This window comes from Tachyglossus aculeatus, chromosome 6, assembly GCF_015852505.1.
Source record: "Tachyglossus aculeatus isolate mTacAcu1 chromosome 6, mTacAcu1.pri, whole genome shotgun sequence".
Classification (NCBI taxonomy): Eukaryota; Metazoa; Chordata; class Mammalia; order Monotremata; family Tachyglossidae; genus Tachyglossus; species Tachyglossus aculeatus.
Genome location: NC_052071.1, coordinates 25,397,149 through 25,422,291, shown reverse-complemented (window position 1 = coordinate 25,422,291; position 25,143 = coordinate 25,397,149). Strand labels below are relative to the sequence as shown.

The window sequence follows — 25,143 nt, the reverse complement described above, 5'->3', positions numbered from 1 at the left end:
CTTGAGCTATACACTCACAAAAATCCTGGCCATTTTTCCTTCACCACGGAATATTCCCAAATGAAGTGCCTGCTTTCCATTACGCAGATGCGGGTACAATGTCTGCCTGACTACTTGGACTCCATGCAATTTTACACTGGAGAAGGAACCCAAGAAAGGGACACAAAAGATGGGCTCCTTTTCACATCGTAAAGGAATTACTCACGGAACTGACAAGCATCTGATCTTCTGGTTTAAGCTGAGATCTGGGACCAAGCATCAGGCATTTTACAAGCTTATTTTTTTTTTTTGCTTTGTCACAAGCATGATTTTTTAATAAATTTTTACATCTAGATTTACAGTTTTCAGATTTTTGAAATTATTTAATAAGACTTAAAAAACATCAGGATTTTGAACTGAATGACATACATGTTTTAACTTTAGCACACAAATACTGTAAAATGTTTCTTTACCCCACCTCCATTTTATAACAGCATGTGATGAACCTATCAAATTACAGTTGTAGTAATTCACATTTAAGCTAGACAGCGCCTTACTAAACTTTCAGCCTTGGAGTGTAAAAAATATACATATAGTGCATATTGTAATGGGACAAGGTTTTGTACCATTTCACCAATGACATCTTATTTCGTTGAGTGCTCTGCCGGATTACTGAAAATTGGTAGGCAACTGGAGACTCTCTACAACATGTTAAATAGCAACGGTTACAGTTAAACTTTGTAACATAGAATATACTTGTATAGGCTTCGTTCCCTATTTTATAAGTTGTTTTTAAAAGCAATCATTTATAAAGATTGCATCAACGTCATTTAGCAGAGGAAGATCAAACTTTATTGAAACTGCTTGCATACAAAATATATTGCACTATAACCAAACAAATGTCAACATAAAATCCAATCTGTTGTAGCTAATATGTACAGAGAATATTGCCCAAGAGCAGTTACATTACAAGGTCATTCTACCTTGGTTAATTATCTACAGTATTTTAAACCAAACAGCTTACAGATGATGTGTGCAAGGTACCAATTTCCGTTTTCAAATACTATACATTCCCAAAATAAATAACTAGAAATCAACATTAATGTTTGGCAATACTTTTTAAGACGTTTTTATATCCGTTAATTCATGTGCAGTTTGTTGCCATTTTTGTATATGCTTAACTTGTATGCAAGGAAAAGTAACAGTAGAATGAAAAGAGCGAAGGAACAAAACTCACAAAACACCATCAGAGGCAGGTTCAGGTTTGTACAGTTCTGTACATAATCAGTGGCTCCCCTATTGGAGTAATTTTAAGAAAAATAGAACATCTTAAAACGAAGGCCCTCTCACAGTTTTCCCCAGCAAATTTCAATCTTGATCCAAAAGAAGATAAAAAGGAGAATCAGGCCGCACCCCTTCCCGCTTTAAGCATCACCTCATCAAATTCCGGAATGCCTTCCGATTCCTCTTGCGGATCAGACCTTGGACTTCAAAAACTTAAATTTAACCTGCCCCCAATGTTACTTAAGACATAATACACCTGCGCTGCAAGGGGTATCGATCGCACGTGGAAATTACCTTCCTACCTCCCCTGAGATAAGCTTGAAATTAAAAGTATGAAAAACGATTCCACTTATTTTGGGAGGGTGAAGTAATAAAGGCTCTAAGTTTAAATTGGTCATCTGGCCAAACAGCAGGCATATTCCGCTAGCTCATGAGCAGGAAGATTTGTTCCTAGTCCAAGGATTTTGAGTCTTTCAAAAGGAAAGAGTTATTTCTCATCCTGTCTACAAAGAAAAACTACACTTCCCCCTCAATAAACACTATCTGCCGATCTTCAGTGCAAAAAAAAAAAAAAAAAAAGGATCCTATTCTTTATACTGCCTAACCTGATGTTTATGTAAAGAAAATTATGGAAAGCATGCAATCTTCTATAAAGTACTAATGTCTGACAGGGTTTGCTACATATATTTTACATTTAGTGTTTCCAACTCATCTTCCCTGATTTCTGTATCCGAATATAATATTCCTACCTGCCAAGATATAAAAAAGGCACAGATCATACAACTTTTTTTATTTTTTTTTTTTTTTGCTAATGAAAATGACAATTGTTACATCACACATATTTCGGGGTCCACTAGAATATTGGAAAAGTGGACCTAAACATGAACTGACACAGGACATGAAACGACATAGCATTTCATGAAGAACTTCCAGGTTAGATTGAAAACAGAAGCCCAATTTGATTACTGCAAACACTATTTATTCAGAAAAAAAATGAATTTTAGCAGTGATTTTTGACCCAATGCATTAAAATGGTACAACTGAACAGAAAGTATATACCAATGCACAGTCAGTATTTTTATAACAAAAAAACCTCTTATTTCTTGAAGTGCAATATGTACTTGAAAGCATTTTTCAGAAGTACAAGGTATTTTATGCAAATGTTTGTATAACTTTCTTATTCTGAAAACAACTGCTTACAGCTGATGTTAAAAAAGGGTAATAGAACTTCTCTGTTCATTTCATGCCCTGCGCCATCTTGCCTACTATTTGTCTTTGGCCTAACAAAGTTTCTCTAATGTGGAATAAGAATTACTGAAACAGTATAGGAAATGTGACTTGAGAACGATTCCATTTAGGGCACTCCATTCACCAACGGTTGCGGGGCTTCCACGCTGTCCGGTTTTTCTTTCTTCTGATTACGCTCTTTACCCGTGCGCAGCCGACTACCTTCACTGGAGGTATTCTGTAATGTTTTAGTGTGGACACTTCGTTCATTATTGCAGTCAATTCTGATCTAAAACAAGTTACAGTTGTTATAAAAGTTTACCCTAACATAACCCCCAATTTATGTGCTGAGGAGCTTTAAGATTGAGAATTTTATGTAATCTGTTAAAAGGGGGAAAGTAGAGAAATAATAAAAAAGGGTAAGATGAGAAATGTGATCAATTTCAGAGTACGTTTATTTAAAACATCCCCCTACACCACCGGAAACCTAAAAAATGAACCTTTTCTGTACCAAAAAAGTGAGCTGTCGTATCTATTACGCCGAATCATAAATACAAGATGACAAGAAGCAGAGCGCTGTTTTCCGATCTTTCTAGGCCCGAGAGATGGTTCTGCCTTTCTTTCTAAGCTTAGAACTGACACGAAGTGGTGGACAAGGACACAGAGAATGTGGGAGGATTCAGAAAAATCCACAAGACGGTCTCGGATCCCTAGATGCAGTAAGCAAAAAAGCTGGTTTTGGAAAAACCTGCGCTCAAGAAAACGTAACGAATGCCGACATGTATCCTAGCCATTCGATCTCTGGCTTGAAGTTGGCTTATATTACAGGAAACCCAGAGGAGGCCCAAAACTTCTAGGATCCTGTGATGTTGAGAGAGGATGACTTCAGATGGAAAGGAATCTGAACATCCCTGTCCTCTGTCTTTGGGATTACTGCTTCCCAGGCCATTTTTGTCAAACTGATACAGTAGTTGTGCTTACAGCCCATGAAATGGAAGGATCGGTGAATATGGAGTTGAATGTTATCGGACATTTCATTCCAGATGCTCCTTACAGCCAATGAAGCTCCTTCCCTTTAGAGTCTACTCCAAAGAGTGTTTCAAGGAGAAAAAGTAGTCTGTTAGGGTAACCCAGTTCTCTACAGCTGCATCTTCACTAACACAAGACGGTTGTGAACATTTAGAAATTGTGCAATTAATAGGATGACACCACTGGATAATTAAAATCAGATCTGCAAGGCATTTCTCAAATGCACACTATGATTTAAGTTAAGACACCGTTGGTCATGACTATACAATTAAATAATCCCATAAATTGGCAAAAACAGAGTTCTATATAAAAAGTGACTGGGTACTCGTATCATCTAGTCAAGGGAATGCTAACAAAAAAATGAAATATTTACAGGTGTTTACAGTTTACAGTTGCTACCTATGATTATAAAGATTATATAACTTTATTCAAAGAGTTAAAGCAAGACACAGATTTACCTGAAGTGATCCATCTGCTGTTCTTCCTTTAGGATCTCTTGTGTTACGCTGACGATTATCTGATCGAGACTGATCATCATTTCCTAAAGGGAATTAAATAAAAAGATTCACTAGATAAGAAATAGCTGTACATGCTGAGTTTTTTGCAATCTTTACTCGTTGACCGAATTGCTTGAATACGTATCACTTTCATCACATTAGTTAATTAACCTGGTGAGCCAAAAAACTAGTATTGCAACTCTAGGACCTTGGGGCAGTCATTTACACAGCCAGGTATACTTTAAAATAATTTCAGGAATTTTGAGTGGGACAAGTAAGATTTACTTTTGAGTTTAGCCGAAGCCAGTTAAAAGTGCAGCAGAAACAGGTACTAAAAGCTGTTGTTACACACACTAATATTGTCACTCAACCTCCCCGACAGCTCCTGAATTAAGCAAAGAGTATGCTTGCAATTTTCGAATTCTTGGTCTCCAACATTTTGACCTACTCCTCATATTTCTTACATAACCAGTAAAGGTGTGCTCATCTTGCCCAGAACCCACGTCAGGGTTTGGCGCTGGATATTATTAATATTATTTTTTAAATATTTTTGGCATTTGTTAAAAACACTTACTATGTTCAAACAACGTTACATGTGCTGGGGTAGGTACAAAATAGGGCAGATAGTCCCTGTCCCACAGGGGGCTCACGGTCTACGGTGGATGGAGCCGATTGTCAGAATAGAGGGGTGATTTCTCAGATTTTATCTTCACGTGGTTCTTTGGGCAGTTCTAATAAGGGCGAAGAGGCCGAGTAACTGTCCTGAATCTAAATGGCAACAGCTAGGTCACTGGGTCCTGTCCTAACAGGGCTAGGTTGGTGTTACTCTTGCAGGCCTCGGCCCAGACACTCGCACGGAAGTTAAACCGCTAAGGATATGGCCCAAAATAAAGCGCAAGAATCCTATTTAGAGAAGTAGTGGCACAAGTGGCCCATTTGACGGAGTCGGGAAACAGCCTCATGGTTCATGTGCTGGGGGTGGGATTCACGAGCAATTCTTCCTCTGCAAAACAAGCTGCAACTGTGAGCTTTGGTACGGTACAGTCTTGCCTTTATATCTGTAGGTAGTGCTGAGGGTGTCAGGTTGCCCTTCATTTTAGAACTACCAGAGAAATAGTAAATACAGACAGAAAAAAAATGACAGGGAAAGTTCAATGGAGAAATTATTTTTAATGCTGATTCAACGTTAATTACTAGGCATCTAGTTAGGATTTACTTCACATGAAATTCATAGACCACCTGGAGAAAAGGCTTAAGAAACGATACTTGGAAGCTGGATTTGACGCTAATTAGGTTTGCAGACAGCACCATCTTCCTCCCTGTCTCACAAGCCCATTACCCTGGCAATATCCTCGACCATGTCTCATTCAATCCACACATTCAATCCATCACGAAATCCTGTGGGTTGCTACCTTCACAGCATCTCCAAAATTTCTAAAACCTGCCCTTTCCTCTCCATCCGGCCTGATACCACGAGGATCGAAGGACGCATCGTTTCCCACTGCTGCAGCCTCCTCGCTGGCTTCCCCTGCATCCTCTCTCTCCCCACTCCAGTCCGTACTTCATTCTGCTGCCCGGTTCATTTTTCTGAAAAATCGTTTGGGCCTCAACTCCCCACTCAAAAGCCTCCGGCAACCAACAGGAACTCTGTTATCGGTAGCTTTAAGGTACTCAATCAGCTCTCTCCCTCCTATCCTAACTGATCTACAGTAACTCAACCACCACACTCCACTCCTCGAGCACCAGGCTACTCTCTATCTCGATCTCATCTCTCCCACCACCGACCCCTCGCCTACATTCTCCCTCAGGCCTGGAACTCCCTCTTCATCCGACAATCCACCACTCTCCCCATCTTCAAAACCCTCCTAAAAAAAATCACAACTCCAATACGCCTTCACAGACTAAGCCCTTTATTTCCCCTATCGAGCCTCTTCCACGCATCAACCGGCTCTGCACACAACTGTGAGCCCACTGCTGGGTAGGGACCGTCTCTAGATGTTGCCAACTTGTACTTCCCAAGCACTTAGTACAGTGCTCTGCACACAGTAAGCGCTCAATAAATACGATTGATTGATTGATTGGCAGCGTATCCCTTACGCATGTTGCTACTCCCCCCAACTCCACTCTACTGATGGGAATATTCTTATACACTCACTATTATTTCTCCATCCCCCACTTTATTTTAATGCCTGTCTACCCCTCTAGACTGTAGGCTCCTTGTGGGGAGGGAACACGTCTACCAATTCTTTTGTATTGAGCTCCCCAAGTGCTTAATGCTTGGGATTGAATGAACCAGAAAGGCAGGTCAACCCTAACCTCTCCACTAATCAGACTGAATGCTAAGTCTTTCCATCAATCAATCAAACAGAGCTATGTACTTTGACCAGTCTCAGGGTCCAGGAAGATTCTTCTACCAAAAAACGGCTCAGATGGTTTCATTTTCCCTTGCTCCTTTCCTAATCAAAGTCTTATTACCTTTAAAACCTCCACGACCCCTTCCTCCTTGGCCACGTGCACCACCTCCACGTCTTCGCCCATCTCCTCTGCGTAGGTAATTGTCCCTTTCTTCCTCTGCTGGGGCTAATGACCAGTCACTAAGTTCATCTCGGTGGTCAGATTCTGTTTCAGAAGCATTTGATGCTTCAGAGTTAGTCCCTAGCAAGAGTTAAAAGTTATACATAATTGGCTGATTTCATTTTTCTAAGGCATAGAGTTAACACAAAGATAATTTTTTTTTCCCCCAGAATTGAACAGAAAACTCGTATCCGGAGTAAAAGAACACAGATTCTTACTTTTTGTACCAAAACATTACAGTTTTAATTCTGGTTTGAACAGGCTGAGAATCAGCGAGGCCTAGTGGATAGAGAGTCAGCTTGAGAGTCAGGAGGGTCTGGGTTCTAATCCCCCCCAGCTCCACCACTTTTCTGCTATGTAACCTTGGGCAAATCACTTAACTTCTCCGTGCCTCAGTGGCCTCAACTGCAAAATGGGGATTGACTGTGAGTCCCATAAGGGACATGGACTATGTCCAACCTGATTAATCTGTACCTACCCCAGTGCTTAGTACAATGCCTGGCATATAGTAAGTGCAAATACCATGTTTAAAACAAAACAACAAAAAAAAACCCCAAAACGGAGTGCATCTTGAGACTTACTACAACTTAAAATTAGTCTCTTACAAAAACAGCAATTTATCTTTATTCAAATTTAACAAGACTTTTTCAAAGTACACAGAAGTTTAACAGTGGGGTTTTTTTTATGACCTTTAAAACTAAATTCAAAATTTCACTTCACCTAACTCCCTTGATCTCCCAATACATTCCCAATGGGTTGGCTCTGCCCCAGCCAAGAAAATTGCTACTGCCCAACACCCAACTCATCTGCCTCTGTTCCACTGCAAAAACCATTCCCCTACACGAGGAATGCCCTTCCCTAATTCCTTTACCAAATCATACTACTACTAATAATTGGGGTGTTTTTTAAGTGCTTACAATGTGCCAAGCACTGTACAAAGTGAGCCCCGTGTGACCTGACTGCATTTTATCAACCCCAAATCTTAACTTGGTGGTTGGCACATAAGTGCTTGATACTAGTATTATTATTATTACTACTATTATCAGGTCAAGAGAGATGAAAGTCTCTGACCAAAGAGCCACCTAGGATGTCCTGTGTGGCAGACAGGCCCAGAAGGAATCTTGAAAAATAGCAGGCTAATCTGGGCAGAGAATTCAGCAGCTACCAACTGCCTTCCATGTCATGGCACCATGACGGTGTCCAGGCACTATGTTGTGGTCACTCAGGTGTAAATGGGGCCCGGACATAACAAAACCTCCGTACATACTACACTCCTACCCATCTACTCCCTCCTTACAGCCTCACCTAAAGAGGAACATAACTGGCTGGGAAGACAGAGTGAAGAGATGCTGCACAAACCACTTAGCATTATAGTCAATTCCTTAGTGTAGGTTTCCATCATGGAGTCTCAGGGAGACAGACTTTTGGACAAGAGACTCCACATCCACATCTGAAGACTTCATCATCGTTATTTTCCTTTTTAAAGTTTTAAAGTGCCAAGGCCAAGAGTAGCCTTGAAAAGCACCCACCTTCTAATCAGGTGTCACCAATACAAGAAATGGCTATGAGGAGTGAAGAAAACGATTAATTCAATACCTGAAGCATAGCCAGGACCACGCCTTCCATGCCCTCTATTTCGGTAAGGTCGGCTCCCGCGCCCAAGTCCCGGCCCATCGTCGGTCATGTATCCTTTATCCTTATCTGTACGATTTGGAGGAGGTCTAGAACTGGCTCCAATCTGCCTCAATTGCTCATCAATTTGCAACCTTTCCAAACGGAGTTGATCTACTTCCTGTTGAAAAGACACACAAGACAGATTTTAAAACAATTTCTGTCAGATAATTCTCTTATTCAGTATTCCTCATTACAGTCTAAAGTTTTCTGGTACACTCATATGCACATTTCTAATATGAACAATACCTAACACGTGGGCAACAACCCGACTCGAAAAATTGATGGGAACAGTCTTCTTCAAAGAACTTATGGCTGCCAGTTAACTGCTGATAAAGCCAGAATCCTAGTCTCCTGACCTGGATACCTAGGGTTAGTTTCTCTAGCCACCCAGCTTTCTTGGAAAGAAAAATATCCCTGGAGTTATCTACAAAATACATGGCTTAAAGGTTAAGCCTTGAATGGGATTATGAATAAATCAGTAAAGGACTGAAAAAGAAGAGAAACCAGTAAATTGTTTGAGATTCAAACAGATTCGAACGTGTCCAAGGCCAAACACTTCATCTTCACTCTGAAATACTCCCCTCCACCTAATTTACCCCATCACCATCTACAAAAGGTAGAAGCTAAAATGAGAGGTAATGAAAACAGCAAGTCAAAAGGCCATTTAATTCACCGCAATCCCCAAACCAACCCCGTGATTTCTATGCCTTCTAGATGTAGTCCAGAAGACACTGGGCCCAGATGCTCCATATCAGCTCAACCCTACTACTAATATTAATGACTTGGATCGGTTACAGATATCTTCTGGGGCACTGCTGCATCACTGTCCAATGAATCTGAGCCACAAAGAATATGGACACAAGACTACAACAATTTAATTAAGGAGGAAGTAGAGAGTGCCTTGTTTCAGATAGGCAAAGTTTGTCGGGGAAGGAGGAAGACATAGACATAACAGAAGAAAGAAATATAAGGGGGATTAGGAGGTCTGGGGTAACCAGCATGATCAGGGTACCAGATCTTGAAGATGATGACATCTGGTGCTTAAGAAAATGAGAAACCTCTATAACGTGTTCAGAAAGGGGTAACTGCTTAATATTCATTAAGCACTGTCCCAAGTCCTTAGTTGGGCTCTACGGGTAATTTCAAAAGCAAGAACAAGACACGAGGTCCTCGCTCTCAAGAAGTTTGTGCTATAAGGAAGCAGACTGAACACCACTGTACACCTAGGCGTAGATAAATCCGCAAGGCGTGAAATTCTTCTGATTATTAAATAATAAAAGCCACTGTAGAATCTCTAATTTTTATAGTATCAAATGCCTTCCATTATGAAACATTTGGGTTTTTACCTTTAAATAGTTAAGGTGATAATCCAAAAGAACAGTTGCGTTGGTGATGCTGTCCTTCGTTCCCACAAAAACAAATGGTACCATTCCCTGAAAAACAAATTAAAGCAACACGTGTTTTTTTTTTTCCAAAGTTTCAACTTTAAGGCAAAGCTTCATTAAAATGCAGCTAAAGTAACCGACAAATTATAGACAAGCCACTACGATTTATACATTAGGTGAATTTTGACTGTTAGAACACTGAATCAGTAACCACCTAAAATGTTGGGATAAGCACGCAGTAAGCGCTCAATAAATACGATACAATGAATGAATTTGTTCCCTGGCGTAGCCAGTCCTCCATATTAACTTTAGGTTGAGTATGTAGCACTGTTTTATTCCTATTTTGGGGGTGCTTTCATTTTCATTTGGAACTGGGATGTGTGCCAACGCTAGTGGTAATTAAGTGCTTCCAGTAACAGATTCACTAGTCTGTATCGAATGTAAACAAGTTATTATTACAATCCCATTTTCAATTTATACCTCCAAATAACCAGGATTTTTTTGTTTATGTAGATTACATTCACTCTTGTTCAATCTAGATACAATGTTAGAATGCATTATTTACTAATTTCAAAGTGCACAATAAAAACGGGTAACAAATGAGGCTTTAAAGTACCAAAAAGCACATTCAATTCTTAGAACACACATGTTTTCAGTAAGTATTTTGGCAGAAAACAGGCAACATTAGGGACTGTTCTTATGACAATGTGTGTGTCTCGGTACAGTGCAACATGGTGACAGAAGAAACTCTTGGGCAGAAGCACATGGCAGACATGGTGTTACCCTTAAAACTAGGCCCTGCAAGAAGGCTATTCCAGATTATGGGAAAATTGGATATTCGAACGGTAAAAGTAGATTGTACTGCCTGTATGAATCCAGTTCCATGAAAAAAAAGAAAAAAAAAGGAGAAAATTATATTCATCCGATCATAATTATTTAGCGCTTACTGTGGGCAGAGCACTGTACTAAGTGCTTGGAAAGTACAGATCGGCAGATAGAGACAATCCTTACCCAACAATGGGCTCAGAGTCTAGAAGGGAGTGATGGTAGAAATAATTAACTGATTTCCAATGACCAGGGTGGAACATTGGCAAATGAGATGAAGGAAAGTAGGACGAGACAGGGTATTGCAGTAAGAAGAGTCAAAAGAAATGGAGGACAAAGAAGTACATGTGTTCCATATAAAAAGTATCTCCAGTAATATATGCTCACAGAATTCACGAAATTCACCCCTCCCTTATCCTCTGCTCCTTCTCCCTTCCCCATCACCACTTCCTCCCTCTGTCCTAACTTCTTCCCCTCCCCACAGCACTTGTGTATATTTGTACATATTTATTGCTCTATTTTATTAATGGTGTGTACACATCTATAATTCTATTTATTGTGAGGGTATTGACACCTGTCTACTTGTTTTGTTTTGCTGTCCGTCTCCCCCTTCTAGACTATGAGCCCGTTGTTGGGTATGACTGTCTCTATATGTCACCAAATTGTACTTTCCAAGCACTTAGTACAGTGCTTTGCACACAGTAAGTGCTCAATAAATGACAATGAATGAATGAGCTCAGGTTACTTAATAAACACACTTTTCACCTTGAGGCAGAACCAAAGACCAAAACACAACATGACCACAACATTCACAGTGATCATAATTTTGCTCAATACGTTTAGGCATTGGATTAAGTTGAATTTGACAAAAGGACAGATGTTGATTTCCTAGACAGGACACTGAACTCTGTCTCGTTCAAAGATTTTATTTAGCAATGGTCGGGATGCACTTCCCAACCCAGTGATAGCAAAGCAAGATTCAAAAGCTTTTTTGGTGGTTTCTGATGCTTTCTGAAGAAATTTTAAAAAGTATCAAACAAATTTTCTCAACCTCAAATCACGGATAAAACAACAGTAACCAATCTACTACCAAGAGGTTGTTTATCCTAATTGAGAAAATAGCCCTATTCACCCAATGCTTTGACTACAAGTATAAGTCTTTTGTTACTAAAAACTGGACACATTTGATAGAACTTTTTTTCTAAAAGAGAACTGAAATCTCTTCCTTAGGAAAATGGGATGAGAACACAACTAGCAAAATGGTCTTAAGCCCTATTCCCAGATTTAAATAGCTTTACTTACATCAAGTAATTCAACAGTGTCAAAGAATCCTCTTCGGAAATGACTTCCTGACTGTCAGCTGAGTATAAAATCCTAATGCTACCTAGACTTGAAAAACTTTATAAAGCCATCTTTTTGATTACTAATGGAGAACAAGGGCCTGAATGATTTACAAAGGTATACAGTCATCGGCTGAAAAATCAAAAATTGGACCAGGCCTATTCCTGAATGAGTTTACCCTTAGTTATGACGAAATTCAAATGCGTACATAATTGATTTATGGTACCCTGAGAAAACTGCTGATTGGACTAGGTTGTCAATGCCACTTCAAATCGATCGATCAACTTCCTCAGACTTATCTTAATAAAATGATAATAATGATGCTACTTATTAAGCCCTTACGATCTATTTATTTATTTATTTATTTTACTTGTACGTATCTATTCTATTTATTTTATTTTGTTAGTATCTTTGGTTTTGTTCTCTGTCTCCCCCTTTTAGACTGTGAGCCCACTGTTGGGTAGGGACTGTCTCTATATGTTGCCAATTTGTACTTCCCAAGTGCTTAGTACAGTGCTCTGCACATAGTAAACACTCAATAAATACGATTGATGATGGGGCAGATGAAAGATGAACAGACTGGACACAGGCCTTTTCCCCATGGAAATGGGCTCTCCATTTTCCAGATGAGGAAACTGAGGCACAGAGAAATTAAATGACCTAATCGACATCACAGCAGACAAGTGGCAGATCTGATCAGACATCAAATCTGACTACCAAACCCACTCCTTTCAATAAGACACAAAAACACAAGAACAAACTGTTTGCGACTTAGTTCTTTCCTTGTGAACAAAAATATTTCAATGATTTTATTTTGTAAAAATAACTCAAAAAATTCAAAAATACCCACAACAAACTTTCTCTACAGTTTTTTTTTTTAATGCTCTAGTGGGGATCCAAAACTTCAGGAAATTCTGCTTTCTCAACATTTACTTCAAAGGGCCTAGGTTGACTTCAATTCTAAGGGTTCCTTGAATAAATGAGAAGGTTTGTTTAATGAAGATATCCTGTAATGTTTGCTGCTTGTCTATCTATTGATCAGATATTGACAGGGGAGGGGAAGACATCGAAGGATGGGGGAAAAGAGAAAGACAACGGAGGTTGGGTGGAAGGTGGAATGTAAGGCATGGGGAAAAAGGAAAATGTCCTCAAATAATGAAATACAAATAGTTCTGGTTCTCATGAAGGAGGAGTGGCTGGATAAGTAACCTAATAATAATAATAATTATAATTATAATTATAATACTAACAACATTTGTTAAGCACTTACTATGTGCAAAGCACTGTTCTAAGTGCTGCCAGCTCCCAAATTTATCAAACCCCCAAATTCAATGACATTAAAAAGGACATTCATTGAATTTTCAAACACTATTCTTGTTAACTGATGCTTGAAATTTAGAAAGCTTTGGCAAAATAGTAACAACAATATTAAAGTGCTTACTACGTGCCAAGCACTGTACTAACAAACTGTACTGTGAGAGGTAGAAGATAATCAGGTCCCACATGGGGCTCACAGTCTAAATTGGAGGTAGAACAGGGATTGAATCCCCAGTTTGCAGATTAAAAAACTGAAGTACAGAGACGATAAGGGATGGTGAAACAAGATTCAAAAGCTTTTTTGGTGGTTCCTGGAGAAATTTACAACTTTTGCTCAAGGTCACACAGCAAGTTCATGGCGAGCTGGTGATTCGACTCCAAAGTCTGTGCTATTTCCACTAGGCCATGCTACCCGTCAATTGAAGTTAAGACTAGTAGTAAATTTAGTAACTTCGAATATTCAAAGAAGGGAAAGGCACAAATAAAAGCTAGTCTTAAAATCATCTCTTCCAGAGGAAGAGAGATAGTAAATCATTCTCCTTGGATTGGTGAGAAGTTAAGAGTTGTACATATGACAAATCTTGAAGAAACATAGTGCCCAAAGGCATCATTTAATCTGAAGGGCACTGAAGGTATAGTCAAATCAGTTATATAAAACAAAGCTAATTTGGATAAGGACACAAAAGTGGTCAAATGTTTGTTTCAAAAAATGGTTCATTCCTACCTCCCTTCACCGGCAATCACTGCCTCTAAGAGAAATATAATTAGATAACCATAGATCGACAAGAAAGCAGCCATGAATGAAACTACTTTAGCTGCCAGGCACATATCCGACTTGTTTGGATAGCTTTAGTCACAATTAATTAGAATTCTGTTGTACTCTCAAAAATATGTTAATAGAAACTAATGCTGACCTAGAGACTGGAGTGAAGAATGGAAGTGAATCTGGGCTCCATTTCACACTTTAAAACTTTTAAAAAAAAAATCATTTTCTTGTGAGAATTGTACTCATAAAAATGCCTCCCCAATACTTTGCTTTTCTAAATCCGGATCTTTTATCCCTTCAGTGATGACTAGCATTTTAAAAACAAAAATTAAGCAATTTTTCCTACCTGCCAAGGCTTGATTTCAGGTTTCTGTGATTCCCCTGCTACAGTTGATGAAACCACTAACACCTAAAGCAGTGTAAGGAATGCAAGTGTTAGTGATATCATTAACTAGAACAAATGAAATACAGAAATCTGAACATTTGATGGAGGGGAGGAAAAAAGCCTGCCAGGCCATTTTCAACTCTTCTGTCGGATTAAAGAAAAGGTAACCTAAACCAGTTTGTAAATATGGTTATAGGTATTTATTGTTGCGTTTCAAGTATTTACTTATGTGTACAAGTGCAGGATGCTCTTCCTATTAAGCCAGATGAGCCTCCTCTATGAGACTGTAAGCTCCTTGATGAAAGGGCTCATGTCAACTAACTACTGCTACCTCCCAGGCGCTTAGTACAGTCAACTGCACAAAGCACTCATTAATACTGGACACTCTCTAGCCTCAAAAGAAAACAGTGCCCATTAAGCTAAACCCAGCAGTCACAGGTAAGAAAATTTGTCACTGTGAAATATGTATTTTTCCATGTTGGGACAGTTCAAAAGCTATTGATCAGACTGGAAAAAGGAACTGAACAGCACAGGGCCCAGTAGAAAAGCCTGTAAGCCTCTTTTCCTTAAACAGATTAAATCTGAAACAACCATTGTGAATTGAACTTGAATCGAGGCACTTTTAATTTAATTTAACGTGACAAATATTTCTTACCCTTTGGACTTTTGTACTGCTGGGCTGAGAAAAATGGGTGCTGCTTTCCTTTAAATCTAAGAGTTTCTTTGCTTCAGCGGGTTTAGGTCCACCCCTTGAATTATTGGAAGATAGGGAATTTTGTGGTATAATTTCCTTTGCGAAAAAAAAAAAAGAGGAGAGAGAGAGAGAAAGAGAAAAAGGACCAATTTTCAAGACCTTCTTTAATTCTAATATTACATCAATGTCCCGATTTGCCTCAAGTGTCTGTGTATTTCAACAAGCAGTACACCTCAATACAGAAGTAAACATATTACATAACTAACTGAACAAGAGACAGACCAAACGGCGTGAATTTTAAACTGAATTTTTGACATGCAGATTGAGACGGTCTAAGGCAAAGACATCTTTATAAAAGGAAAGTTTATCTTTCTTCCTCCGTAATTACCTTAAAAGAGTGGCCCTATATTGGACCCAAGAAAAATTTCACCACAAGCATTTTTCATTACATTCCAGTCTTTAAATATAACATAATGACAATGAAACAGATTTTTAGAGATTTTTAATATAAAAAGATATCTGTTTGGGAAAGGTATTATTGTTCCAAAAGGAAATGTGCACAAGTGTGACTTAAAAGGAAATACAATTACATACATCATACAAGCTAACTAAAGATTTCTCTTCCCTGCCAAAATAAAAATCAAGATTAAATGCATATGGGATTTACCTGTACATCCAAGTTTTACACTACATTATTAAATGAATATAAAGTGTATGGCAATAGATTTTAACCTTACAATACATATAGCCATTTTTAGGTTAACATACCTCTTCTTGTGGAATATTTTTATCATTTTCGGCCTCAATTCTCACTCTCACAACACCTGATTTGTCCACTATCTCCTGAATCAGTTTTCCATTTTTTCCTATCACTTTTCCTAAAGAAAGAACATGAAGCATATTTCACCTTTTAATTGGCTTGAAAATCAAATCACGTATCACTCATCTGAAGGTGTGCCCTACCACAATGGGGTACTGAGATTCAATTACTGAAATAAAAACTACAAAACTCAAAACCCAATTTACTGCCAAATACCCTTAAAACCCTATTGAGGCTACGGGGTCCAGGTCCCACATGGAGCTCCCAATATAAGTTATTTACTTATTTAATGCCTGCCTCCCCCTCCAGACAGTAAGCACGTTGTGGAGAGGGGATGTATCTTCTGACTTTGTTATACCATACTGTCCCAAGTGCTTAGTAGAGAGCTCTGCAAAAAGTAAGTGCTCAATAAATAGCACTGATTTATCCCCATTTTACAGAAGTAACTGAGGCACAGAGAAGTTGACTGACTTGCCCAATGTCACACAGTAGGCAAGTCCTCTCACTCCCAGGCCTGTGCTCTTTCCTCTAGGCCACGCTGATTCTCTACAACAACATTCACTGGGTTCAAGTAACAAAATGAATTTCTGAATGGGTCAACTGGAAAAGAGTGAGACTTTGGGGACAGGTGTGACTAACTTCACAGCTAATAATAATAGTAATAATGATGATGGTATTTGTTAAGCGCTTACTATGTGCAAAGCACTGTTCTAAGCGCTGGGGAGGATACAAGGTGATCAGGTTGTCCCATGTGGGGCTCACACTCTTAATCCCCAGATGAGGTAACTGAGGCACGGAGAAGTGAAGTGACTTGCCCAAAGTCACACAGCTGACAAGCGGCCGAGCCAGGATATGAACCCATGACTCCCAAGCCCGGGCTCCTTCCATTGAGCTACACTGGATGGGGTTTAGGACTGACTGCAGCAGGAGGGATCGGGATCAGACAGCGGGAAGGACTTTCTGCGGGGTGGCTGGGGAGATGGGGAGGTGGGGAAAGTGAGGGAGGCTGGACTTGTCTGCCCATGGGAGCGTGTCCGGGATTCCAGAGCCCGGGAGGTCCTCCTGACCGGGGAAACCCGGGAACACACCTGTCAGTCCATCCATGCCGTTTACTGAGCACTTACTGAGTCCAGGGCACTGTACTAAGCGCTTGGAAGAGGACGACGAAGCAGTAAACAGACACATCCCCTGCCCACGTTAGACTGAGGGCTTCATGAGGGCGGGGTTATCCATTAACTCTAGGGGATGCTCCCAAGTGCTCGGCACAGCGCTGGGGGCACGGTAGGCGCTCAATAAATATCCCTGGCCGAGAGTGGTTTTAACTCTTCAACCAACAGAAGGGTTGCACAGTGAGAGGAGCCCTGGGTCCTCTGCTCACAGAACCGGTAGACGCCTCCCCTTCTAAACTGCGAGCTCGTTGAGGGCAGGAAATGCGTCTGACGCTATGCTGTCCTCTCCCAAGCGCTTAGTACAGTGCTTTGCACACAGTAAGCGCTCAATAAATGCAATTAACAGTAATAATAATTCCCCGCCCACAACGAGCTGACGGTCTAGAGGGGGTCTTCAGAGACAGGCTACCGGCATACTAAGCACTCTATGATGATCCCCCACCAAACAATTTACCAGATTAATAATTAAGAGAGTGCAAACCCTTGGCAGAATACAAGAATTTGAATAAAATTTAAGAGGAGTAGTTAAGGTGCAGCATGGCCTAGCGGAAAAAGCACGGGCCTGGGTGTCAGAGGACCTGGGTTCTAATCCCTGCTTCACCACCTGCCTGTTGTGAGACCTTGGTCAAGTCACAACTTCTCTATGCCTCAGTTTCCTCATTTGTCAAACAGGGATTCAAAACCTGTTCTCCTTCCTACTCAGACTGTGAGTCCCACGTCTGACACGATTAACTTGAATTTACCCTAGCGCTAACAAAAGAACCTGATACATAATAAACATTTAACAAATGCTATTATTATTTTTTACATGATCTCCCTGAAGAAATATTTTACGACAAAAATTCATGAGCCTTAGGATGAATGGAGAGGATGCAACCTCTCAGCACTGACTCTACTAATCTGCCTCACAGGATTTACCCTTCCAATTTTGAAGTGGAAAATGTTCTGAGATGACTTAAGGGTCAGCGAGTCTAATACGAAAATTGATTTTGGTATTGGTTAAGAATTAACTATGTGCCAAGCACTATACTAAGAGCTGGGGTAGATACAAGATAATCAGAGAATACAAAGGCCCTGCCCCATACGGAGCTCACAGTGCGTGTAGAGGGAGGGAGAATAGATCTTTCATCCACCTTTTGCAGACCAGGAAGCCGAGGCACGGAAGTTAAATAACTTGTTCAAGGTCACGCAGTAAGATCTTTTATGAGCAGGGAATTATGTCTACCACCTTTATGGTATTTTATAGTCTCTCAAGCACTTATTAGAGTGTCCTACACCCAGAAGGCATTCAAGATACATCACTGCTTGACTGATTGGTTCTGGAATTAAAACTCAGGTTCTCCAATTTCCAGCCCTGTGCTCTTCCCCGTTTTCCATGGTGCTTCTCCAAACAAGCAAACGGTTCTAATAAAGGCCTGCTGTATCTTAAGGGACACTATCATAACAAAGCTAAAAACTGATTAACTTCCTACTTAACTTCCTTCTCTTCCTTTTACCTTGAAAGATCCCCATGTTAAATTTTCATTGTCATCTGACATACAAAACATTTTAAGCCACTTGAAAATTGACATACCTACTAAGTTCCTCGGAACTTGTATTACATCTTCAGCAAACTCAAGGTAACTTCTAGCTTTCTTCACTGCATCTTGATCCTACGGAATGAAAACGACCATTACAAGAAGGAGAACTTTTCAGGCCCCAAGAAAGGAGCACTCAGATGCAGATCCGGTCCAACATTCAGGCCTCACCTCTCCATAAATGTGAAACGTGCAGGTGTCTTCATCTAAATCAATAGCAGTGACTCCAGGGACTTTCCTTGCTTGCTGAATGTTGGCCCCGTGAGTGCCAATGGCTAGACCCATCAGGTCTTCACGTACAACGAACTGTTCGTGGAATCTGGAGGCAAGCTGCCGGGAACTCTGACAAGAGATGAAACACAAGTTAATAAACAAATAATGTAAAAATCAGACCATTTATATTTGGTTTAACCATGAAACCTCACACAGACATAAAAATACAGTACCTAAAAATTAGTCTATACCAAGGAGACGTAAAAGGCTGAAGAACACCACTAAAAATGGACATGGTAACCATAGCATGACCTAGTAGAAAGAGCCTAGCCTTAGGTGTCAGAGGACTTGGGTTCTAATCCTGACTCTGCCATTTACCTGCTTTGTGACCCTGGGCAAGTCACTTGACTTCTCTTGGCCTCAGGTTTCTCTTCTGTAAAATGAGGATTGAATATCCATTCTCCCTCTCCTCTAGACCATGAGCTCAATGTAAGACAGGTGCTGTGTGTGTCCCGACTAACTTTTATCTATCCCAACACTTAGTACAGTGATAACTAGCGGGGAAAAAACAAAACTTCATAAGGTTTACTATAAAAGTAATCAGAGGAAGAATTAACACGTTAAGAAATGAAACGCCTGAATTAGAACAGGAAAACTCATAAAAGAGTAGCTAGGAAAGTGCAAATTGGAAACTGGATAAGCCAGAAGGGAATTTGAAGATGACCTTATGTGGGGCTCCAAGGTTAATAATAAAATACTCTTTAAACATATCAAAAGAAGCAATATGGTTCAGGACCACTTGATTATGTGTTATAAAAGCAGTACTCAAAAGAAAATAACTAAGAAGCTTCTTTTTTTTAAATTTGGCTTTTACCACTGAAGATGCTTGTCCCACACCCAAATTGTTTTTTGATTTTTTTGGGGGGGGGGGGGGGCGCAGATGTAGGTCAGAGGAAATATATCAAACTGAAATGCACCAAATATCTTAGATCAAGTGGTAAAAATACACATAAATAAAACACTAACCCAGACAGCAACTACCTGAGAGTTCTGAAGGAACTTACTGGGGAAGTTGCAGAATTTCAAGCAAGACTGGATAATCATCATTACAAATCACCAATATACTGAAGGAGTGACAAAATAGCCAATGTAACTCCCATCTACAAGAAAGGTTCAAAGGGTGACCTGAATATTACACACCAGCAAGTCACCTCACAACCTGGAAAAACTGAGACTCTATAATCAATTGAAGATCAGTAAACACTTAGAAACTATTAAGAGAAGGACAGCACAGTATAACAGGAAATCAATCAATCAATGGTGTTTATTGAGAACTCAAATCATGACAGTCAAAATGCTGAAGTTCTTTGCAGTAGATAGAGGGGAACCAGTGTGCATAATAATTTTGTGCTAGAGACTTTAAAAAGATATTAAACAAAACACTAATAAAGGGATGTTTCATCCACTGAAGTCTTTGCAGTTGGAAAAATGTTGCATGAATGTTGGTTATGTCTTAAAATCTTGGGTTTTAATGGGGTTTTGCTCTATAAATAAGGAAGGTGCAAAAATCTGAGTATAAACCATAAAAAGGAACAAATCCAAGCTCAGGTTTTTAAGTAGGTACATCCTAAACTAGAAATTATAAAATAATCTCAAAAGTACCCTATACATTATACAATTTGGACCAAGTAATTAATTGCTTCAAAATCCTATCCAATTCTCCACAGAAAAAAATACACAGTGGGTAGATGTTCGCTATCTAAGGCTTCTACTTTAAAGGATTTACCACCAAAGGAGGCAAGAAGCAAGCAAAAGCTTTTTAGGAGGAAGAACAGAGCCTCAACATAGCTATTCTTCAATGAAGTCTCATTCCTTTCCTCTGTCCACTTTTCCTGTGGTTTGCAGTTTATAAGTGCTCTCCCTGCCTTCCTTTCCTCTCCAGCCCAAATACAATGAATAATAAACCCTGCAATTAGACAGCAATAGGGTTCACCTACTATGAAGCCGACCTCGGCTTCACAGACTCCGTCCTCTCCTGGTTCTCCTCTTATCTCTCCAGTCGTTCATTCTCAGTCTCTTTTGCAGGCTCCTCCTCCCCCTCCCATCCCCTTACTGTGGGGGTTCCCCAAGGTTCAGTGCTTGGTCCCCTTCTGTTCTCGATCTACGCGCACTCCCTTGGTGACCTCATTCGCTCCCACGGCTTCAACTATCATCTCTATGCTGATGACACCCAGATCTCCATCTCTGCCCCTGCTCTCTCCCCCTCTCTCCAGGCTCACATCTCCTCCTGCCTTCAGGACTTCTCCATCTGGATGTCTCCCCGCCACCTAAAACTCAACATGTCCAAGACTGAACTCCTTGTCTTCCCTCCCAAACCCTGCCCTCTCCCTGACTTTCCCATCTCTGTTGACGGCATTACCATCCTTCCCGTCTCACAAGCCCGCAACCTTGGTGTCATCCTCGACTCCGCTCTCTCGTTCACCCCTCACATCCAAGCCGTCACCAAAACCTGCCGGTCTCAGCTCCGCAACATTGCCAAGATCCGCCCTTTCCTCTCCATCCAAACCGCTACCCTGCTCATTCAAGCTCTCATCCTAGCCCGTCTGGACTACTGCACCAGCCTTCTCTCTGATCTCCCATCCTCGTGTCTCTCCCCACTTCAATCCATACTTCATGCTGCTGCCTGGATTGTCTTTGTCCAGAAACGCTCTGGGCATGTTACTCCCCTCCTCAAAAATCTCCAGTGGCTACCAATCAACCTATGCATCAGGCAGAAACTCCTCACCCTGGGCTTCAAGGCTGTCCATCCATCCCCTCGCCCCCTCCTACCTCACCTCCCTTCTCTCCTTCTCCAGCCCAGCCCGCAACCTCCGCTCCTCCGCCGCTAATCTCCTCACCGTTAGGCCTCGTTCTCACCTGTCCTGCTGTCGACCCCCAGCCCACGTCATCCCCGGGGCCTGGAATGCCCTCCCTCCCAACATTAGCCAAGCTAGCTCTCTTCCTCCCTTCAAGGCCCTACTGAGAGTTCACCTCCTCCAGGAGGCCTTCCCAGACTGAGCCCCTTCCTTCCTCTCCCCCTCGTCCCCTTCTCCATCCCCCCATCTTACCTCCTTCCCTTCCCCACAGCACCTGTATATATGTATATATGTTTGTACATATTTATTACTGCATTTATTCATTTTACTTTACTATTCATTTTACTATTCTATTTATTTTATTTTGTTAGTATGTTTGGTTTTGTTCTCTGTCTCCCCCTTTTAGACTGGGAGACCACTGTTGGATAGGGACTGTCTCTATATGTTGCCAACTTGTACTTCCCAAGCGCTTAGTACAGTGTTCTGCACAGAGTAAGTGCTCAATAAATACGATTGATTGATTGATTAATGAAGCTGCTGACGTAAAGCTTTTCTAGAAACGTAAGGTAGAATTACCAAGAACAATAATAAGATACGGAGCAATAGACATAATATGAAAATATTTAAAGACAAGTGATCCTAAGAGATGATGAGAAAGTAAGCTAACACTCCAATTATGGCTGCCTGACTCACGGGTACAATGGGGGAGTTTGCTCCCTACATCTTTTGAACCTACCCAGGATACTTCCTGTGATGGGGATGTTAAAAAAAAAAAAAATCAGTCATTTATTGAGCATTTACTGTGTACAGAGCACTGTACTAAGTGCTTGGGAGAGTACTATATAACAGATTTTGTATTCATTCAATCGCAGTTATTAAGAGTTTACTTTGTGCAGAGCACTGTGAGAATCATTTGGGAGAGTACAATATAACAATAAATCCCTGCCCACAATGAGTCTACATTCTAGATGTGCTCCCTGCCCATGAGGAGCTAACAGACATATGTCAGGTTTACTAAATTTTACTTCTTAACCTCTTTTATTCAAGCCCTCATTGTCAAGACTCATTGTCACTGGTCTAAGCATAAGCACTTACATCAAATAATAAAGATCTTTATATGATCTCCACTTTACAAGTGAGAAAAAAGTTACCAGACCACAGTTCAAAAAAGAGAAAAATATCAAAGCAGCATCGATTTTCCACACAAAAACTGGTGCTGTCTGTGAATGGCTACCCCAGGATAGATGAATATCCATAAAAATTGGGAATGTTTGCATATTTAGGCAATCACCTCCCAACTAACCGGCTTTCAAATTTCATTTTTAAATATATTAATATATATCTTACAAAAAGGCTCTCCTTCTGCATACCTCTTCTTTCTCAGGACCTCCCACCTGCTTCTGAGCCTTTCCCAAACTATCGGATGGTCATCACCTCAGTTCCAATTTAGGTGAGTGAAGGACCAGGGAGCAGAAAAGTAGGTATACCCGATTAGATCATGACTTAACATTACGTTTTAAAAGACAACTATTACATAAATAGGAAGCAATGCAACGATTTCTAGGCATTTATTCTTAACTGCCCACTAGGCAGCATGGACTAAAGGAAAGAGAACAGGTCTGGGTCGGAGGACCTGGGTTCTAATCCTGGCTCCAGCATTTGCCTGCTGCAGGAACTTGGGTTAGTCACTCAACTTCCTTATGCCTCAATTTTCTCATCTGTAAAATGCATAAGAAATAGCTGCTCTCCCTCCTATTTAGCCTGTGAGCCCCACACGGGACAAGAACTGAGTCACAACTGTTTGTATCTACCCCGATGCTTAGTACAGTGCTTGACACACAAATGCTTAGTAAATACCACCACTACTATTAGTATTATAATTCCATTACCATTCAGTGTTTCGAGTTTTACGTATGACTCAGAAGGTGAAAACTTTTATAAGTGTGGAGAAAGCCGGCAAATACATATGACGTTCATCCCAATATATCTAAATATAGATCTAAAAATCTATCAAAATATCTAAATATATACCCCAAAATACCTAAATTATAGATCTATACCTAACCACTGATTAGAAGAAGCACGGCCTAGTGGAAGGAGCACAAGTTTGGGAGTCAGAGGACCTGGGTTTAGAGGACCTGCCTGCTGCGTGACCTTGGGCAAGTCACTTATTCAGGGCCTCTGTTTCCTCAACTGCGAAATGGGAATTCAATACCTGTTTGCTCTGTCCATTACACTGTTAGCCCCACGGGACTGTGACCAACGGTTATCTTGTAATCTACCCCAGCATTTAGTATGATACTTTGTCTTGGTAAGCACTTAAACACCACAAATTATTATGATGATATATCTGAAATGACAAGAAGGAAAAGGAACATACCTCCAGTTGCTTACTAGCTTCTTCATTCCTTAATATCAGAGACAACTTAGTACGAAGACTTCGAAAGTGCATATCAATCAGCATGTTTGCTCGCTTCGTTGTTACTTCACTTACTGACTAGATTGAAAGAAGCAGAGATTAAGTGGTAAATATACTGTATCAAATGAATAGATTTCAACTGAGAAAAAGTTAAGAATACTTACCAAAATGATAAGCTGATAATTTTCAGAATCATACGTTACAGAAAAAGCTCCCACTGCTTTTTTGAAATCTTTATGTGCTGATTCTTTGGCACACCTAAAAATAAAAAAGTTTACAAAAAAAAAATCCTTATTTCTTTCCCAACGAAAAATCCACACTAAATATTTAAAATACATGAACCAATGCCACTGATCAAGGCTGCAATGACTTCAACGTACTTATAATTTTAATTGGGGTTACCATTCCCACTGTCTGAGGCGGGGACCCGAAGATGGACAAATTCAGCAACCAAATCATTAAGCATGGCATATTTCCTCGCCTTCAGAGGTGCCAACTGTGGGCGTGACGGAGCTGACAGTGGAAATTTTGGAGTCCCAATGCAATAGACGGGGAGAAGCAACAGTGAGAGATGGGAGCGGGAAGGTGGCTGGAGAAGAGGAGGGTAAAGTGTTCAAAGAAAGGGTTCTGGAGACAGCTTCACACCATGTCCCAACACAGCCAAGGACTGATCTGTGGTATTAGAAAGAACACGGAAACCACCACAGGCACCTCTACCTGAGACTCGCTCTCCTCTCAATACACTCTCCCTTAGCATAAGTGAGCTAAAGGTCCAGCAGGCCAATGACTTCTCAGTGGTTGGCTTAGTGTAGAGGTGGAAAACATACGCAGAGAAGCTGAGGAGTCTCTTAAGTGCCTTAAGAAATATTGAGGGGGCAAACCAGGAGCATGCAGTTGCTTGCAGGTGCCTGACCTCTCCCAGTTCCCAGATCCAGTCAATATCTGAGAAGTCCTTCGTGCTTACAGAAGCAGTGCGGCCTAGAGGATAGATCCATGCCTGAGAGTCATAAGGACCTGGGTTCTAATCTCTGCTCTGCCACTTGTCTGCTGTGTGACCATGGCCAAGTCACTAAACTTCTCTGTGCCTCACTTACCTCACCTGTAAAATGTGGA

At 40.6% G+C, this 25,143-nt stretch overlaps 1 protein-coding gene across 9 annotated transcripts in view; it reads right to left on the bottom strand.

Moving 5' to 3' along the window:
• Positions 1-291: 291 nt before the first annotated feature.
• The window catches only part of FMR1 (FMRP translational regulator 1), a 63,478-nt gene continuing 38,626 nt past the window's right edge, over positions 292-25,143 (bottom strand). Inside the window, exons 6-17 of one of the 9 annotated variants that reach the window (XM_038747625.1) lie at positions 24,195-24,288; positions 23,992-24,108; positions 18,715-18,885; positions 18,540-18,618; positions 15,746-15,855; positions 14,939-15,073; positions 14,245-14,307; positions 9,611-9,697; positions 8,187-8,382; positions 6,492-6,671; positions 3,978-4,060; positions 809-2,779 (exon numbers count right to left, since the gene is read on the bottom strand). In XM_038747625.1, coding sequence (XP_038603553.1) covers positions 2,618-2,779; positions 3,978-4,060; positions 6,492-6,671; positions 8,187-8,382; positions 9,611-9,697; positions 14,245-14,307; positions 14,939-15,073; positions 15,746-15,855; positions 18,540-18,618; positions 18,715-18,885; positions 23,992-24,108; positions 24,195-24,288 — 1,477 coding nt within the window. In that variant the 3' untranslated portion in view covers positions 809-2,617. Of the gene's footprint in view, positions 2,872-3,977; positions 4,061-6,491; positions 6,672-8,186; positions 8,383-9,610; positions 9,698-14,244; positions 14,308-14,938; positions 15,074-15,745; positions 15,856-18,539; positions 18,619-18,714; positions 18,886-23,991; positions 24,109-24,194; positions 24,289-25,143 lie in introns of all 9 variants that reach the window. The other 8 variants (XM_038747626.1, XM_038747629.1, XM_038747630.1 and 5 more) reach the window with 8 other exon arrangements.